This window comes from Heterodontus francisci, chromosome 30 (assembly GCF_036365525.1).
Source record: "Heterodontus francisci isolate sHetFra1 chromosome 30, sHetFra1.hap1, whole genome shotgun sequence".
Lineage (NCBI taxonomy): Eukaryota > Metazoa > Chordata > Chondrichthyes > Heterodontiformes > Heterodontidae > Heterodontus > Heterodontus francisci.
The window spans coordinates 55,881,377-55,897,267 of record NC_090400.1 but is presented as its reverse complement, the minus strand read 5'-3'; the positions used below and the strand labels follow the sequence as shown (position 1 = coordinate 55,897,267).

The 15,891-nt window shown below is 43.0% G+C and overlaps 1 protein-coding gene across 3 annotated transcripts in view; it reads right to left on the bottom strand.

Moving 5' to 3' along the window:
* LOC137346526 (uncharacterized) overlaps positions 1-15,891 on the bottom strand; it is a 127,615-nt gene that overhangs the window by 28,215 nt on the left and 83,509 nt on the right. For all 3 annotated transcript variants that reach the window (XM_068009997.1, XM_068009998.1, XM_068009999.1), the window contains 3 exons: positions 14,594-14,772; positions 13,048-13,213; positions 4,838-4,999 (listed from right to left, as the gene is read on the bottom strand). In XM_068009997.1, coding sequence (XP_067866098.1) covers positions 4,838-4,999; positions 13,048-13,213; positions 14,594-14,772 — 507 coding nt within the window. The remainder of the gene's footprint in view (positions 1-4,837; positions 5,000-13,047; positions 13,214-14,593; positions 14,773-15,891) is intronic.

Genomic DNA, 15,891 nt, shown 5'->3' with positions numbered 1-15,891 from the left:
CCTCCAGCACGAAAAACATCCATTAACCAGTACTCTTTGTTTCCTGTCACTCAGCCAATTCCATATCCATGTTGCTACCATCCCTTTTATTCCATGAGCTATAACTTTGCTCACAAGTCGTTTGTGTGACACTATCAAATGCCTTTTGAAAGTCCATGTACACCACATCTACTGCATTGCCCTTGTCAACCCTGTCTGTTACCTCCTCAAAAAACATGTTAGTTAAACATGATTTTCCTTTACAAAATCCATGCTGGCTTTCTTTAATTGACCTGCATTTGTCCTTTTGATTTTTAATTTTGTCCCAAATTATTCTTTCTAGAAGTTTCCTCACCACCTAAGTTAAACTGACCGGCCTGTAGTTGCTGGGCTTGTCTTTACACCCTTTTTTGAACAAGGGTGTAACATTTGCAATTCTCCAGTACTCTGGCACCACCCCCGAGTCTAAGGAAGACTGAAAAATTGTGGCCAATGCCTCCACGATTTCAACTCAGCAGTTATGCACTTGTTACTTGTGATTAATACTTAATATTTTTAACGTTTTTAAACTCCCAGTTGTTTAGACTCAATCCCTAAGCAGCAAATACTCACCAGCCAATCAACTCACCGCTTTCCTGTGATGTCACGGTTTGATTTTTTTTTCTTCTTCTTCAAACTCTGGCGCGTAGAGGGGCTAGGTTCCATACAGGTCTGCTGCCTCTCCCAACCCCCACTAGGTAAGTGAACTTCCTTGACCAGTATGTTTTTGGTCCAACTAGGAAGGAGGCATTGCTGGATCTGGTGCTGGGAAATGAGGTGAGCCAAGTTGACTAAGTGTCTGTTGGGAAAGACTTGGGTAAGAGCGATCATTGTATCATAAGATTTAGATTAGGATTGGAAAAGAGCAAGGAACAATTTAAAATAGGAGTTCTAAATTGGAAGAGGGCGAACTTCAATAGGATGAGGGGGATCTAGACTGACAAGATAAACGGTAATGGAACAATGGGTGATCTTTAAGGAGGAGATGTTTCAGGCACAGGCTAGGTACATTCCAACAAGGGCGAAAGGTAGGGGAACCAAAGCTAGAGGAACCAAAACCAGGGCTCCTTGGATGACAAGGGAGATAGAGAATATGATGAAGCAAAAACAAGAGGGTGTAAGATGCATGTCAGGTGAATTCTTCAAGAGAGAACCAGGCTAAATACAATAAGTTTAGAGGGGAAATGAAGAATAAAATAAGACTGGTAAAGAGAGAACATGAGAATAGAATGGCAGTTAACATGAAATAGACCCCACAAATCTTCTACCGGCATGTAAATAGTAAGTGTGTAGTAAGAGGCAGGGAGGGGACCTATTAGGGACAAAGAAGGTGATATATCCTTCAAGACACAGCGCAAGGCTAGACTACTTAATAAGTATTTTGTATCCGTGTTTACTGAGGAAGAGGATGCTGATAAAATATTAGTGAAAGTGGAGATGTACAGCTAATGGATAGGGTGAAAATTGATAGGCAGGATGTTCTGAACAGGCAGGCGATGCTTTGACTGGATAAGTCGCCTGGTCCAGATAGTTTGTATCCCAGGTTACTAAAGGAAGTAGGAGTGGGGATAGCAGAAGGGACAGAGGATTGGAGAGTGGCAAATGTGCACCCTTATTCAAGAAAAGGTGTAAGGACATTCCTAGTAACTACAGGCTGATCAGTTTAACATCAGTGGTGGGTAAGGTTTTAGAAACAATCATCAGGGAAAAATTAACAGGCACTTGGAGAAGTTTGAGTTAATTAAGAAGAGCCAGCATGGATTTGTAAAAGGCAGATAGTGCTTGACTAATCTAATTGAATTTTTTGATGAAGTAACAAAGAAGATTAATGAAAGGAATGCAATGGATGTTGTCCATATGGATTTTAAGAAAGCGTTTGACAAAATACCACATAAAAGGCTGGTTAACAAAATTGAGGTGCATGGGATTGGAGGATCAGTGTCAGCTTGGATAAAAAATTTGACTTAAGAACAGAAAATAGCGAGGTGTGGTAAATGGTTGTTTTTGAAAATGGAGAATGGTAGACAGTGGTGTTCCCTAAGTTTCGGTGCTTAGGACCACTGCAATTTTGATATATATAAAAATGACTTGGAATTTGGAATACAGGACAAAATTTGCCAATGATATCAAACTTGAAGGTGTGGCAAACAGTGAGAATGATACCAATCAATTGCAAAACAGGACACAGATAGGCTAGCAGAATGGGCAGACAAGTGGCAGATAGAATTTAATACAGAAAAATGTGAGGTGATGCATTTTGGCAGAAGGGACAGGAGAGGCAAATTAGACCTAATAGCACAGTTTTAAAGAGTGTGCAGGGACATAGGGACCTTGTGATCCACGTACACAGATCCTTGAAGGTGGCAGGACATATTGAGAGAGTAGTTGGCAAAGCATATGGGAACTTGGGACTTCATAAGTAGAGACATTGAGTACAAAAGCAGGGAAGTAATGCTGAACCTATATAAATCTCTGGTTAGGCTATGACTAGAGTATTGCGTCCTGTTCTGGTAACCACATTTTGGGAAGGATGTGAGGGCCCTTGAGAGGGTGCAGAAGAGATTTACCAGAATGGGTCCAGGGATGCGGGATTTTAGCTACAAGGTTAGGTTGGAGAAGCTGGGGTTGTACTGCTTGAAGCAAAGGAGATTGAGGGGAGATTTGATAAGAGGTGTACAAAATTTTGACAGTTTTAGGTAAGGTAGACAAAGAAAAGATGTTCCTATTGGTTGATGGTACAAGGACTAGAGGACACAGATTTAAGGTTTAAGTTTTGGGGCAAGAGATGCAGGTGGATGTGAGGAAGAACTTTTTTACACAGCGAGTGATAATAATCTGGAACTTACTGCCTATGAGGGTAGTGGAAGCACAGACGATTAATTATTTCAAAAGGAAATTGGACGGGCATTTGAGGGAAATAGAGGCTGGAATTTTACAGTCCCCCAACAAGCAGGCTGGTGCAGTGGGGGGGGATGTAAAATTGAGTGGGAGGTGGGGGTGGCCGTTCCCGACCTCCTCCTGCACCCGCTGCAATCTTACATGGGGCAGCGGTGGCGGGAAACGCCCCGCCCACGTTAGGACAATCAAGGCCCTTAAGTGGCCAATTAACTGCCACTTAAGGGCCTCCTCCTGCCGCCGCAGGTATATTACTCTCCGCGGGCAGACGACAAAGGCCCAAGGACACCGTTAGGTAAAAGCTGGCGGCCTTCTTGTGGGCTGGGGGGCCCTCCTGATCGGGCACCCTGTGCCCCACGGAGGGCTGCCCCCGAAGCCCCAACCATCCCCACTGCACGACACTCCCCCCTGCCTCCAACTGACGCCCCTTGCCTCGCTGGGGCCCGGTCGATTGTCCCCGGTGAAGAACCAAAAACTTACCTTTGTTCTGGGGCCGTCCTTCACCTTGCTTGCGATGGCTGGGTGTAGTTCCAGCAGTGGCCACTGGTCCTGGTGCTTCCTGCCTCAAGGAGGTGGAAGTCCTGCCCATGGCCAATTAAGGGCCTGAGAAGCGACAAATCCCGGCATGGCTCCACTGGCCTGGCGGAGGTCTCCCGCCCAACGTAAAACTCTAGCCAAACTTTCAAGGCTACAGGAATAGACCAGAGGAATGAGACTAACTGGATTGCTTAACAGCAGGGTTGTCCAACCTTTTAGGGCGGAGGGCCGCATTACGATTTTTGCTCGGCCCATGTGGCCGGTGAGCAAATTTTGAAAGATAAAGGCATTAGAAATTATCTTACTAATAACTACAACAACAACAAATGTACGTTTTTGTGAAGAAGTTTTAACAGGACTAATTTATTGACTTACTTTCTCGTCGCTATATTGAAAACTGACTTAGTGACATACCTTTCATTGGTTTTGCTTGTTTGCCCGCACACTTGTTGCAGCAATGCGGAGTATTCTGAATAGATATCTATCTGTCAGGAATGACCTTGATCTCTCTCTGTGTGTCGCTCTCTCTCCCTGTGTTTCCCCCTCTCTGTGTCGTCCTTGCTCTCTGTGTCACCCCCTCTCTCTCTATGTCCCCCCCCTCTCTCTGTTCTCCCCCTCACTTCCCCCTCCCCTCTCTCTGACAGTTGTAGGGAGCAGGAGCGCTCAGCACAGCAGCTTTGTGGTTGCTCAGTTTGTTTAAAAACATCGCGATGTCAGTTTCAAAGCTGACAGCTCCTGAAGCGGGAAGACGCTTCCCAACATTGAACAGATTCGGGGTTTTCCAGTGGGCTTTTAAAAAAAGTCAGCAAACCCCGATTCTGTCCGAAGTTGGGAGGTGTATTCCTGCTTTGACAGCTGTCAGCTGTTAAACTGACAGCATGATGCTTTTAAAAGGCTGCTCTGCAATAAGAAGACAATGGTAAATTTTCCATTTCCAGTCATGAAGCCCTGGTGAGGATGAGGAACGGCCCGGGTACAGTTTACACCCAAGGACCAGAAGGAAATCTTTGGCAGGCTGGATCCAGGCCTGCGGGTCATATGTTGGACAACCCTGCTCCACAGACAATTGGCATGGACTTGATGGGCCGAATGGTCTCCTTCTGTAATGACATGGTCATTTAAACCAATTATCATCTTACACTTGCTATTGAGTTTTGGCTAACTTCACACTTTGTGAAACCAACCACAGGCAGCCCATCAGAATTCTGAGCTGCTGCTTTGTCATTTGAGAAATATCCTGTGTGACTTTGGGTTTTAACCCCTCACATGCTGTTTCCAACACTCAAAAATATAAATTAAAACTTCAACCACAGACAATAATCCTTTTTTTGTCAAATCCATATTACATTTGTGTTGTGGGGAGTGAAATACAGAATAATGCACTGACCTTTCAACCCATAGACTTGGGAAATTTGGAGACGGATTCCAGCTCGTTGGCAATATCGAACCATACGGACTGTACTAAGGTATGCTGCTGGCTGCTGAGGTAAGAGGTGTTTCCTGCCATCTAGTCTTTCCTTGTACCAGGGCATCCACTGTTCAGGAGGAACTATAAAGACATCAAAGATTTTATAGAGGAATAGACACTGCATTCCAAACATATTTTTGTACAGGCACAAAAGGCATTCAGGCTAAGTTTCCAAAGAATCTGGGTCACCATGGTAAAGATCTGGCAAGACGTTTTGCTACATTAATGTACAAGAGATTGCAACAACACAGTTGGCCACATGGATGCAAAGGAGTCCATAGTCAAATCGGGTGTGGTGAGCCACGGAGGGAACTGTAAGCAAGAGGCACTACAAAATGTATTGGAAATAAGTAAGTCACATGTAAATGAGAAAGAGAACTTAATGTTTCAAGTGTCAACAAATACCACAATGAATTTAAAATCCTAGTCTCTTCGGTCAATTACTTCCATGGCCTCACTACACCCAAATTCGGCAGCTGCCCCCATTACAGCTTTATGATCTTTCTTCCTCTGATAATGGGCTCCTATATGCCTGCATTCTCTGTTCCTCCATTTCTGATCGAGCTCTCAGCCATTGTAGCTCTACTCCCAGAAAATTCCTTCATTTTGCTACTTCAACCCCACCCCCACCCCACATCATTTAAAAAATTCCTGAAAACCTTTCTTACAGTCAATTCTTCTAACTCCTCCTATATGCTCTGTGACTGCACTGGGTTACTCCTATAAGAAAACCTTGCAGCATTCATTATATCCAAAGATAAGTTATTATTTCATTGTCGCAGAAAAACAAACTTTGTGAACAGCAGGATCAATGATAAGGCTACGGCTAAAGCTAGTACTTTAATATCTTCATCTTTGAAGTACCTATCTGTTAAATAGAAGTAGCTGAAAATCTCAATGTATAGCTCACTGGTGACTCTTTATTCTGCAAGGCTCTTGGAAATTCTTGACAGCTCTCAGATCAATGGTTAGTACCAGCAACATTGGAAATACTACAGCAGTTCAAATTTCTTATTAAAACTTACCTGCCAGGATTCTGTTCTGTGATGACTTGAAAGGTATATTTTTGAGAACTGAACTAACACACTATCCTTTTATCTCTGGCCTCCATGTTCAAAGTCAACCTAGGCTGGATAAAAGTCACCTCTAAATATGAAATGTTTCAACATTCTCAACTCAAGTGCTATGTAAGTCTTAGAGGACACTAGCCCACAACAAAAAAACTGCCTTAACTGAGAAAACAATTTGCATCCTCAAAGAGATCACAAAATAGGGCAGGGGGAACCAGGGGCAAATGAGGAGAATTTTTTTCTACGCAGCAAGTTGTTATGATATGGAATGTGCTGCCCAGAAAGGGAAGTGGAAGCAGATTCAGTAGAAACTTTCAAAAAGGGAATTGGATATATACTTGAAAAAGAAAAAATTACAGGTCTTTGAGGAAAGAGCAGGGGAATGGCACTAATTAGTTAACTCTTTCAAACAACCAACACAGGTACAATGGGCTGAATGGCCTCCTTTTGTGCTGTCTGATTCTATGAAAATGGCTGGTTGATGACAATGATTGTTTTATTCTCTAACATTAACATTGCTCACCTCTATCACAAAGTACAGATAAGGAAGGCCATTCAGCCTTCCAAAGAAACTTATGATCCTCCATCCCAAACAAAGCATTTAACTGCCTCTTGGATAATTCCAGAGCTTTTACCTCTACTATTCTACCTGGTAGATTATTTCAGGTATTGATCACTCTTTGTGTGAAGAAGTGTTTCCTGAACTTGCTTTTTACCAGTTTGTAACTATGTAACCCCCTGCTCCCCCGCCCAATCTTGCAGTCAAGGGTTAACTGGAAATAGTGCCAAAGATTAACCTTTCTATTCCATTTAACATTTTAGGCATATAATCTTTGAGGTCTCATTTCATTTGGACTCTGAGCTAATGAGTCAATTTTTTCTAACTTCTTCCTAACTCAATCTTCTGACACTGGGATGAGGACAAAAATTTAAAAAGATATAGAGGTACACTTCACAGCAGTGCAGGGAAGTGTAATCAGTCAATTCCACCCACTCTGATATCACTTGTTGGGCCCAAATTAAGGGTGAAATTTCCCTTTTTTGCACTGATGTAGATAATTTCAATAAAAATACTGACAAGAAGAATTTTACCCTGCAGCTTTCCAGGCAATATGCTTTCAATCTGAAATATACGTAGTTATTAAATTTAGAGCCACATTCCCTAACTCTTGTCAATCCCTGAGATGAGTTAGAGCAGTAGCATAAGAAGTAAAACTTGCATTTCTATAGCACCTTTCACAACCTCAGGACATCTGACGTGCAGCCACTGGTGTAATGTAGGAAATGCAACAGCCAATTTGTACACAGCAGGAGCCCACAATATGACAATGATCAGATCATCTGTTATTATTGATGTTGCTGGAAGGATAAATATTGGTCAGTACACTAGCGAGAACTTCCCTGCTCTTCTTCTGAACAGTGCCATGGGATCTTTTACATCCAACTAGAGGGCAGACAGGATCTCCGTTTGATGTCTCATCCGAAAGACGACACCTCAGACAATGCAACATCTGCTTAGCACTGTACTAAAGTGTCAGCCTAGATTTTGTGCTCAAATCTCTGGAATGGGACTTGAACCCACAATTTTCTGACTCAGGCAGCCAGATGTATAAATTCAAGCATGGGGCTGAAGGACATGCACCTTTTTGAAAGCAATAAGTGACAAACCACCATATTCACAATGACAAAATAAGACCAACGTTTAGAGCCAGTCTCCATATTTGAATTGTTTAAATTTGAGAGACAATGAATGACAAGTGGCCAGGCAAAAAATGAAAATGAGACAAATTTCTAAATTATCAAGAAAACTAAGTGACAAGTGTATGGAAAGTACTGGACACCACCAAAACTGAAAGTAGTAGGAGAGATGATGAGAGATATCAAGCAGTAGTGGTTAGGTGATACCAAACTTGGGCTTTAAAATCTTGTAGATTGCAGAATGATTTGAATGAATGTCCCTCAAAATGAGCAGTGGTTGATGTCCCTGAGCATAGATTTTCTCCATAATGTTTACCCTACCTAAACATCTCCCTCACCCTCCTTTAAAACACTTTTTAAAACCTACTTCTTTTTGAGCAAGGTTTTATCCACCTGACCTAAGAATTTTTTATGTGGCTAGATGTCAAATTTTATTTGACAACACTCCTGCACAGTGCCGTGGGATGATTTATGATGTTAAAGGCACTATATAAATGCAAGTTGTTGTTCTTATATCATTATCTATGATTGATCATTTTGTAAAGGCACGCAAATCCATTAATTAATTGATCCAAGCGACTGTAGGAAATATGAGCACATCACCTGCTTTTCCATTCTAACCAATCATGGCAGTTTAAAACACAACAGAAACAGCGCATCAGATTAGAGAGGCTCTAAGAACAATACCGTAGCAATATTATTTACCCTGCTGGCTTGCCCTCTTCTAGTCTGCTGCCTGTGCAGTATGTGGGCTAGGAACAATACACTACAGTTAATTAGGCCAGTCTTTGAGGTCAGTGGATGGCATCGATTGTCTAAATGCAACCAAACAGCTCCAATATTGGACCCAATTTTATGCTGCAGCTACAAAATCACATTTTGGGTGAATTTCCAGCGCAAGTGGTTTTATGTAAATAGTGGAGTTATTTACTGCAGTTGTACATAATCTGGAGTATAAAATCCCACCTCTTGACCCCAGAGTTGGCTGAAGTTATGAATCAGCTGATGAAAACCTCCTTTTCCAAAAGGAAAGAAAACAATGCATTTATTGAGCAGGTAATTCAATATCACCTTTGGAAGCTGTATGTACAATGCCTGAGAAATTACACCCAGTTCAAAACATCCTGCATTTAATCTTAAAAGGGGCTTGTCTATTTGTTCTAATTTTCTCCCTTTCCTTTCCTGAATAGGTACATTGCAACCATCCGATACACAACTAAAGTAGCTTTTTGTCATTCGTGAGCCCGAACCTTGAGAGTCAGCAGACTAACGTAGGGCATCAGATTTTCCAAACCAGTTCCCACGTGATGTGCGCTTCCAGCAAGGGTCACTGGACAATAATCAGGAATCCAGTACATACTCTGGGATACTGAGGTCCACTGTAGCATCTCAACTACTGGCCTAACTGAAATCAACCAATTTAGCACAGACTGGAACTTGAAACCGAGACCTTCTGACTCCCTTTACACACTACACCTGGCCAATGCATGTAAGATTGGGTACACATTCTGGAGATCCACTTGATCTAACTTGGTTGGAAGGAGGAAGATGCGCAGGAAGAAACTATCCAAAACCTTTCCTCAGGAGATTAGATTAGTCGACTTGGGTAGGGTAGAGTCCATTATAGAGCAGATTGTACACAAATTTGTGGCTAGAGTAGGATTGGCAGGTGGAAGGGGCTTTTTAGATTGCACACTTTCATACATCATTATAACAGTGTTATTGCACACATACAGCATATTGATGTACTTTGAATCATGTCATTGTTTTGTGCAATTCTGAATAATCAGGATAAAGTTTGCCAAACATAGTTTTCAAGGTGACACTCCTTCAACCTTTAAGAATAGGTCAGAACATCTTGAAGGAGAGGCTAACAAAGGGATATGGGAATAGAGTGCACACATGGGATTAGCACAACTGCTTTTTTTTATTCGTTCGGAGGATGTGGGCGTCGCTGGCCATGCCAGCATTTATTGCCCATCCCTAATTGCCCTTGAGAAGGTGGTGGTGAGCTGCCTTCTTGAACCGCTGCAGTCCTTGGAGTATAGGTACACCTAGTGCTGTTAAGAAGGGAGATCCTGGATTTTGACCCAGCGACAGTTAAGGAACAGCGATATAGTTCCAAGTCAGGATGGTGTGTGGCTTGGAGGGAAAACTTGCAGGTGGTGGAGTTCCCATGCATCTGCTGCCCTTGTTTGTCTAGGTGGTAGAGGTCGAGGGTTTGGAAGATGCAGTTGAAGGAGCCTTGGTTAGTTGCTGCAGTGCATCTTGTAGATGGTATACACTGCTGCCACTGTGCATTGGTGGTGGAGGGAGTGAATGTTGAAGGCGGTGGATGAGGTGCCAATCATGCAGGCTGCTTTGTCCTGGATAGTGTCGAGCTTCTTAAGTCTTGTTGGAGCAGCGCCCATCCAGGCAAGTGGAGAGTATTCCATCACACTCCTAACTTGTGCCTTGTAAATAGTGAACAGGCATTGGGGAGTCAGGAGGTGAGTTACTCGCCACAGAATTCCCAGCCTCTGACCTGCTCTTGTAGCCACACCATTTATGTGGCTGGTCCAGTTCAGTTTCTGGTCAATGGTGACCCCCAGGATGTTGATAGTGGGGGATTCAGCGATGGCAATGCCATTGAACGTCAATGGGAGATGGTTAGATTCTCTCTTTGTTTGAGATGGTCATTGCCTGGTACTTGTGTGGTGCAAATGTTACTTGCCACTTATTAGCCCAAGCTTGGATGTTGTCCAGGTCTTGCTGCATATGGACACAGGCTACTTACAGTATCTGAGGAGTCACAAATGGCGCTGAACATTGTGCAATCATCAGCGAACATTCCCACTTCCGACCTTCTGTTGGATGGAAGGTCATTGATGAAGCAGCTGAAGATGCTTGGACCTAGGACACTACCCTGAGGAACTCTTGCAGTAATGTCCTGGAACTGAGATGCTTGACCTGCAGCAACCACAACCATCTTCCTTTGTGCTAGGAATGACTCAAATCAGCAGAGAGTTTTCCCCCTGATTCCTATTGACTGCAGTTTTGCCAGTGCTCCTTGATGCCATACTCGGTCAAATGCTGCGTTGATGTCAAGGGCACTCACTCTCATCTCACCTCTGGAGTTCAGCTCTTTTGTCCATGTTTGGACCAAGGCTGTAATGAGGTCAGGAGCTGAGTGGCCCTGGCAGAGCCCAAACTGAGCATCAGTGAGCAGGCTATTTCTGAGTAACTGCCGCTTGATAGCACTGTTGATGGAATCTTCCATCACTTTGCTGATGACCGGGAGTAGGGCAGTAATGGGTCACATTGAACTCACAATGGACTGTGATCACAAGACATTGAAGGTGAGGATTTGTCCTGCTTTTTGTGCACCGGACATTGTTATGACCAGGTAAGAGAGGGGTCTAGGGTTCCCGCTCAGCTTCACCTGTAACTGGATTTTATTTTAAACACACCCGTTTTTTTTAGCTCCCCCTTAGTGAATTCACTGCTTTCCAATTGTAAGGCAAAGAAACCAGCCAAACAGATTTTCTTAGGTTTAAAGAAGAAAGGTTGAACTTCATTAAACTTAAACTCTAATTCAGTTAATGTCTACGAATACATGACGTGACAATGCTAGCATGCATAAGTGATACACACATGCAGATAGAGACAGAAAAGAACAGAAGAAATAAAGTGGAAAAATTGGAGGCAATATCTGAAGATGGTTTTGGTTACTGTTCTTCAAGCTCGCTGTAGAGTCCTTGATTGTAGGTAGGTCTTGCTTTTCGTTGGGGCCCAGTATTATTCTTAAACCTTGTTCGATGTAGGAGACTTTTCTCTCGAGGTTCATGTATCCCCAGTGGGTCCAGAGGCTTGTGAGAAGGAGACGGGAGCAGACAGGAAAAGGTCTTCTCAGTCCAGGACCACCAGTCTTTTTTTCTCAAACTGTCTGTACAATTCAAAAAAACTCAGCTTGCCCAGCAGAATAGTCATGTGACTAGCTGGTTTGACCACATCTGTTTGTGGATTCGGCCATCTTAACAGTCATCCTGGAATGTGAGCTTCCTCACCTTCAATGTCTGGTGATCAAAGTGGGTTGAATGTGTCAGGGCATGGTCCTTTGTCCAAGCACTGTCTGGTAGTCGTAAAGATTTTTTCCAGCTACGTTTGAATAGTTTAACAAGTCATTTCCTTCCTCCAGCAACAGTTTAAAATCAATGTTCATATGACAAAATTATAATGCCTCATTCTTGGCAGGTGGGGTTCTGCATGACAACATACCTGGGCAATTTTCCACATTGCCGGGTAGATGCCAGTGTTGTAGCTGTACTGGAACATCTTGGCTAGGGGCGTAGCTGGTTCTGGACCACAGGTATTCAGTACTATTGCCAGAATATTGCCAGGGCCCATAGACTTTACAGTATCCAGTGCCTTCAGCCATTTTTTGATATCATGTGGAGTGAATCGGATTGGCTAAAGACTGGCATCTGAGATGCTAGGGACCTCAGGAGGAGGCCAAGATAGATCATCCACTCAGCACCTGGCTGAAGATGGGTGCAAATGCTTCAGCCTTGTCTTTTGCACTGATGTGCTGGGCTCCCTATCATTGAGGATGGGGATGTTTGTGGAGCCTCCGGCTTGATGGTAATGGTAGCGTGGGGGATATGCCGGGCCACGAGGTTACATATTGTAGTTGAATACAATTCTGCTGCTGCTGATGGCCCACAGTGCCTCTTGGATGCCCAGTTCTGAGTTGCCACATCTGTTCAAATGGACGATAAACATCAACATGGTCTGGTTTGGGCTGTTAAAGGTAGGGGATTATGAGATGAAACCTCCAGGATGATGTCCAACCAGAGTTGGTAACTATTCTGTTCTGAATTAACAGATCTCAGCTAGTGTGGCTGTGGTGGTGCCACTTTTGGCCTCAGTGTTGCAAGGTTAGGTAGAGGAAAATGAGCTCTCATTTCTGATTACTATCTGACCATCCCTGCTAGAAGTGTGTGTGCTTAGGTGGGATACAGCTGTGATGATGTTCACCATATAGATCCACACGTTAACAAGTGTCACTTGGATGAGGTACCAGAGGGCAGTTCCTTTGAAATGCATTCCAGTAAGTAGTAAATGCTTTCCAGAGAGGAACAGGGAAGGGGGACGTGGTAAGAAAAAAAATTGTGCCCAGTGAAACCAGGAATGTGTTTATTATGTTGTTATCAGGAAGGTGAGCATCACTGCAGTGCTTCATTTGAAGGTCCAGAAATATATTCCATTTATTTTTCTCCAGTTTTCTCCCTTATCTCCTGAACGCCCTAATTTTTGCTTGGGTATGGTTCCATCACAGGCAAGCACAATTAGCTAATTCAGCATCCTAAAATTACATCTTACTTTGAGTCTGCTCCTTGGTCATTAACTGTGCTGCTGCATCAGCCACAGAGATTGGGAACTCCTTGTCCTGCTGGAAGGATGAGATTATCTCCAGCTCAGATTTATTTGGTTTCGCGTCCTCTGTGAAGTAAAATCCACTCAGATAGTCTGGAGGGGGCATGGGATCCTGGCCAAAGCAAAAGAAAAATTGACATTTTGGAGAAGGGTTCCATTCTTATCTTTCTAATAGCAGCCAGAGAATCACTTGCAATGGCTTCTCTTCCTGCTCGCGTACTGTTATCTCTGGTATCCCCCAAGGATCCAACCTTGGCCCCCCCCTCCTATTTTTCATCTACACGCTTCTCTTCAGCAACATCATCCGAAAACGCAGCATTAGTTTTCACATGTATGCTGACAACACTCAGCTCTACCTCACCACCACTTCTCTCAACTTCTCCACTGTTGCTAAATTATCAGACTGCTTATCCAACAACCAATTTCCCCCAATTAACTATTGGGAAGACTGAAGCCATTGTTTTCAGTCCCTGCTCCAAACTCCGTTCCCTAGCTACTGACTCCGTTCCCTCTTCTAGGCAGCAGTCTGAGATTAAACTAGTCTGTTCGCAACCTTGGTGTCACATTTGACCCCAAGATGAGCTTCCAACCTCATATTTGTGCCATCACTAAGACCGCCTATTTCCACCTCCGTGGCATAGCCTGACTTCGCCCCGTCTCAGCTCATCTGCTGCTGAAACCCTCACTTATGCCTTTGTTACCTCTAGACTTGACTATTCCAATACACTCCTGGCTGGTCTCCCACATTCTATTCGCTGTAAACTTGAGGTCATCCAAAACTCTGCTTCCCACATCTTAACTTGCAACAAGTCCCGTTCCCCTATCTCCCCTGTGCTTGCTGACCTACATTGGCTCATCAAGCAACGTCTTGATTTAAATTTTCTAACCCTTGTTTTCAAATCCCTCCATGGCCTCGCCCCTCTCTATCTCTGTAATCTCCTCCAGCCCTACAACCCTCCACAATATCTGTGCTCCTCTAATTCTGGCCTCTTGTGAATCCCTAATTTTAACCACTCCATCATTAGTGGCTGCGCGTACAGTTGTCTAGGGCCCAATCTCTGGAATACCCTCCCTACACCTCTCCGCTTCTCTACCTTGCTTTCCTCTTTTAAGACACTCCTTAAAACCTATCTCTTTGACCAAGCTTTTTGTCATCTGACCTAATATCTCCTTTTGTGGCTTGGTGTCATACTTCATTTTATAATGCTCCTGTGAAGCACCTTGGGACGTTTTATTATGATAAAGGTGCTATATGAATGTAATTTGCTGTTGTAAGGCTGCCATTGTTGTATTTATTTATTTTGATGCTGATCCAAGGGATTGAATGGAAAGTAACTCATTATTGTGAAGCACTTTGAGACATTTCTAATAGATATCAAGGCAAATTCAAGTCACTCCTTATCAGAACCACTTCTTACAAAATGAACTGTTAATCATCACTATAGCTCCACAAATACTGCACGAGCCTCCTGACATAATCAAGCCAAACTACCTGTGTATGTGGTAAAAGTCGAGTTAACAAACTGCAGCAGGGAATTGTAGGTTGGTGATTCAGTGATGAGGGAGTAAGAGGGGTCTGTTCTTTTGATGGCATCCCTCGCCTCAATTTGAGCTGGAATCCGCCAACATTTAACTCTCCACGTTCATTGAATAAGGAAAGCATGGTGTTGCCTGCAAAACCAAATAGTAAATAAATAAATGCATAAAAAGGGGAGAGAGCAATGCTGGGCCAATAACTCTCGAGTACCCAGTTATGAGAGACTTGCAGGTGATGTATTTCCCTTACAGTTACAGTATCTGCTCATTTAAATTTTATAATCTCTTTTAAAATCAGCTCCATCTAGTGGCTGTTGTATCATGAGTGATGTATTTCTCTTCATGGTGACTTTTTGGAGTGATAGACCACTGAGGTGTTGCTCATGTTATAGATTTTTATCATTAAACCAACTTACAGGGTACATTACAGGGTTTTACTGAACAGTGAGATATTCAATGCGTTTGAACTGAAATTATATTTATTGTTATGATTTTGTAAGATTGAAATACTGTTGTATTTTCACTTGGAAATAATTCTTCTGGTCTCTTAGTGATGTAAATGCATTCGTGAATATTCGCACTGGTCTGTATAATAATAATATTGCAAATGGGTAACAAAATTAACATATTTCTCTAGCAAGACAGATTAAAGGAAATCTTCATGAACACACTTACAATGTGGCTACAATAGTAACTAAAGAAATTCATCCCTCTATACATACATGATATTTTTTAACTGTTTGTTTCTTCTGCAAGTCTACCTGCAACATACAGGTTGCCCTAGTCAAGAGCTCAAGTCATGTTCTCTTAAGATTGGGACAATACTGCTTTGTACAGAGTTACCAAGAGGCGCAGAGAATGGGTGGTTCTCCCCTCCAACATCCCCCCCCAACCCCCTATATCCATTGTTTCCTCCTCTTCTCCCGTTTGTGCACAGCACTTCCTCACAATGATATAATTCCAGGATAGTACAGTTGACTTTGGGAACTTGTCATATGACAAAGCATGACTTGAACCTGAGTCACACCACTTTGCGGCACAGAACTTTGTCACTGCAACACATTGTCCGTCCATAATGGCCACCTAGAGATAATATCATAACATATGAAAGACCTGAATATGCACTACCCAATGGTATGACAGCAACAGACTGACCAGTCAGCCACCTCACATAAATTCATCCAACAATATGTTCCCTATCCACTTCATTAAAGAGGTAGAGATGGATTAGCTAGCTTTAATAAATAACAGTTG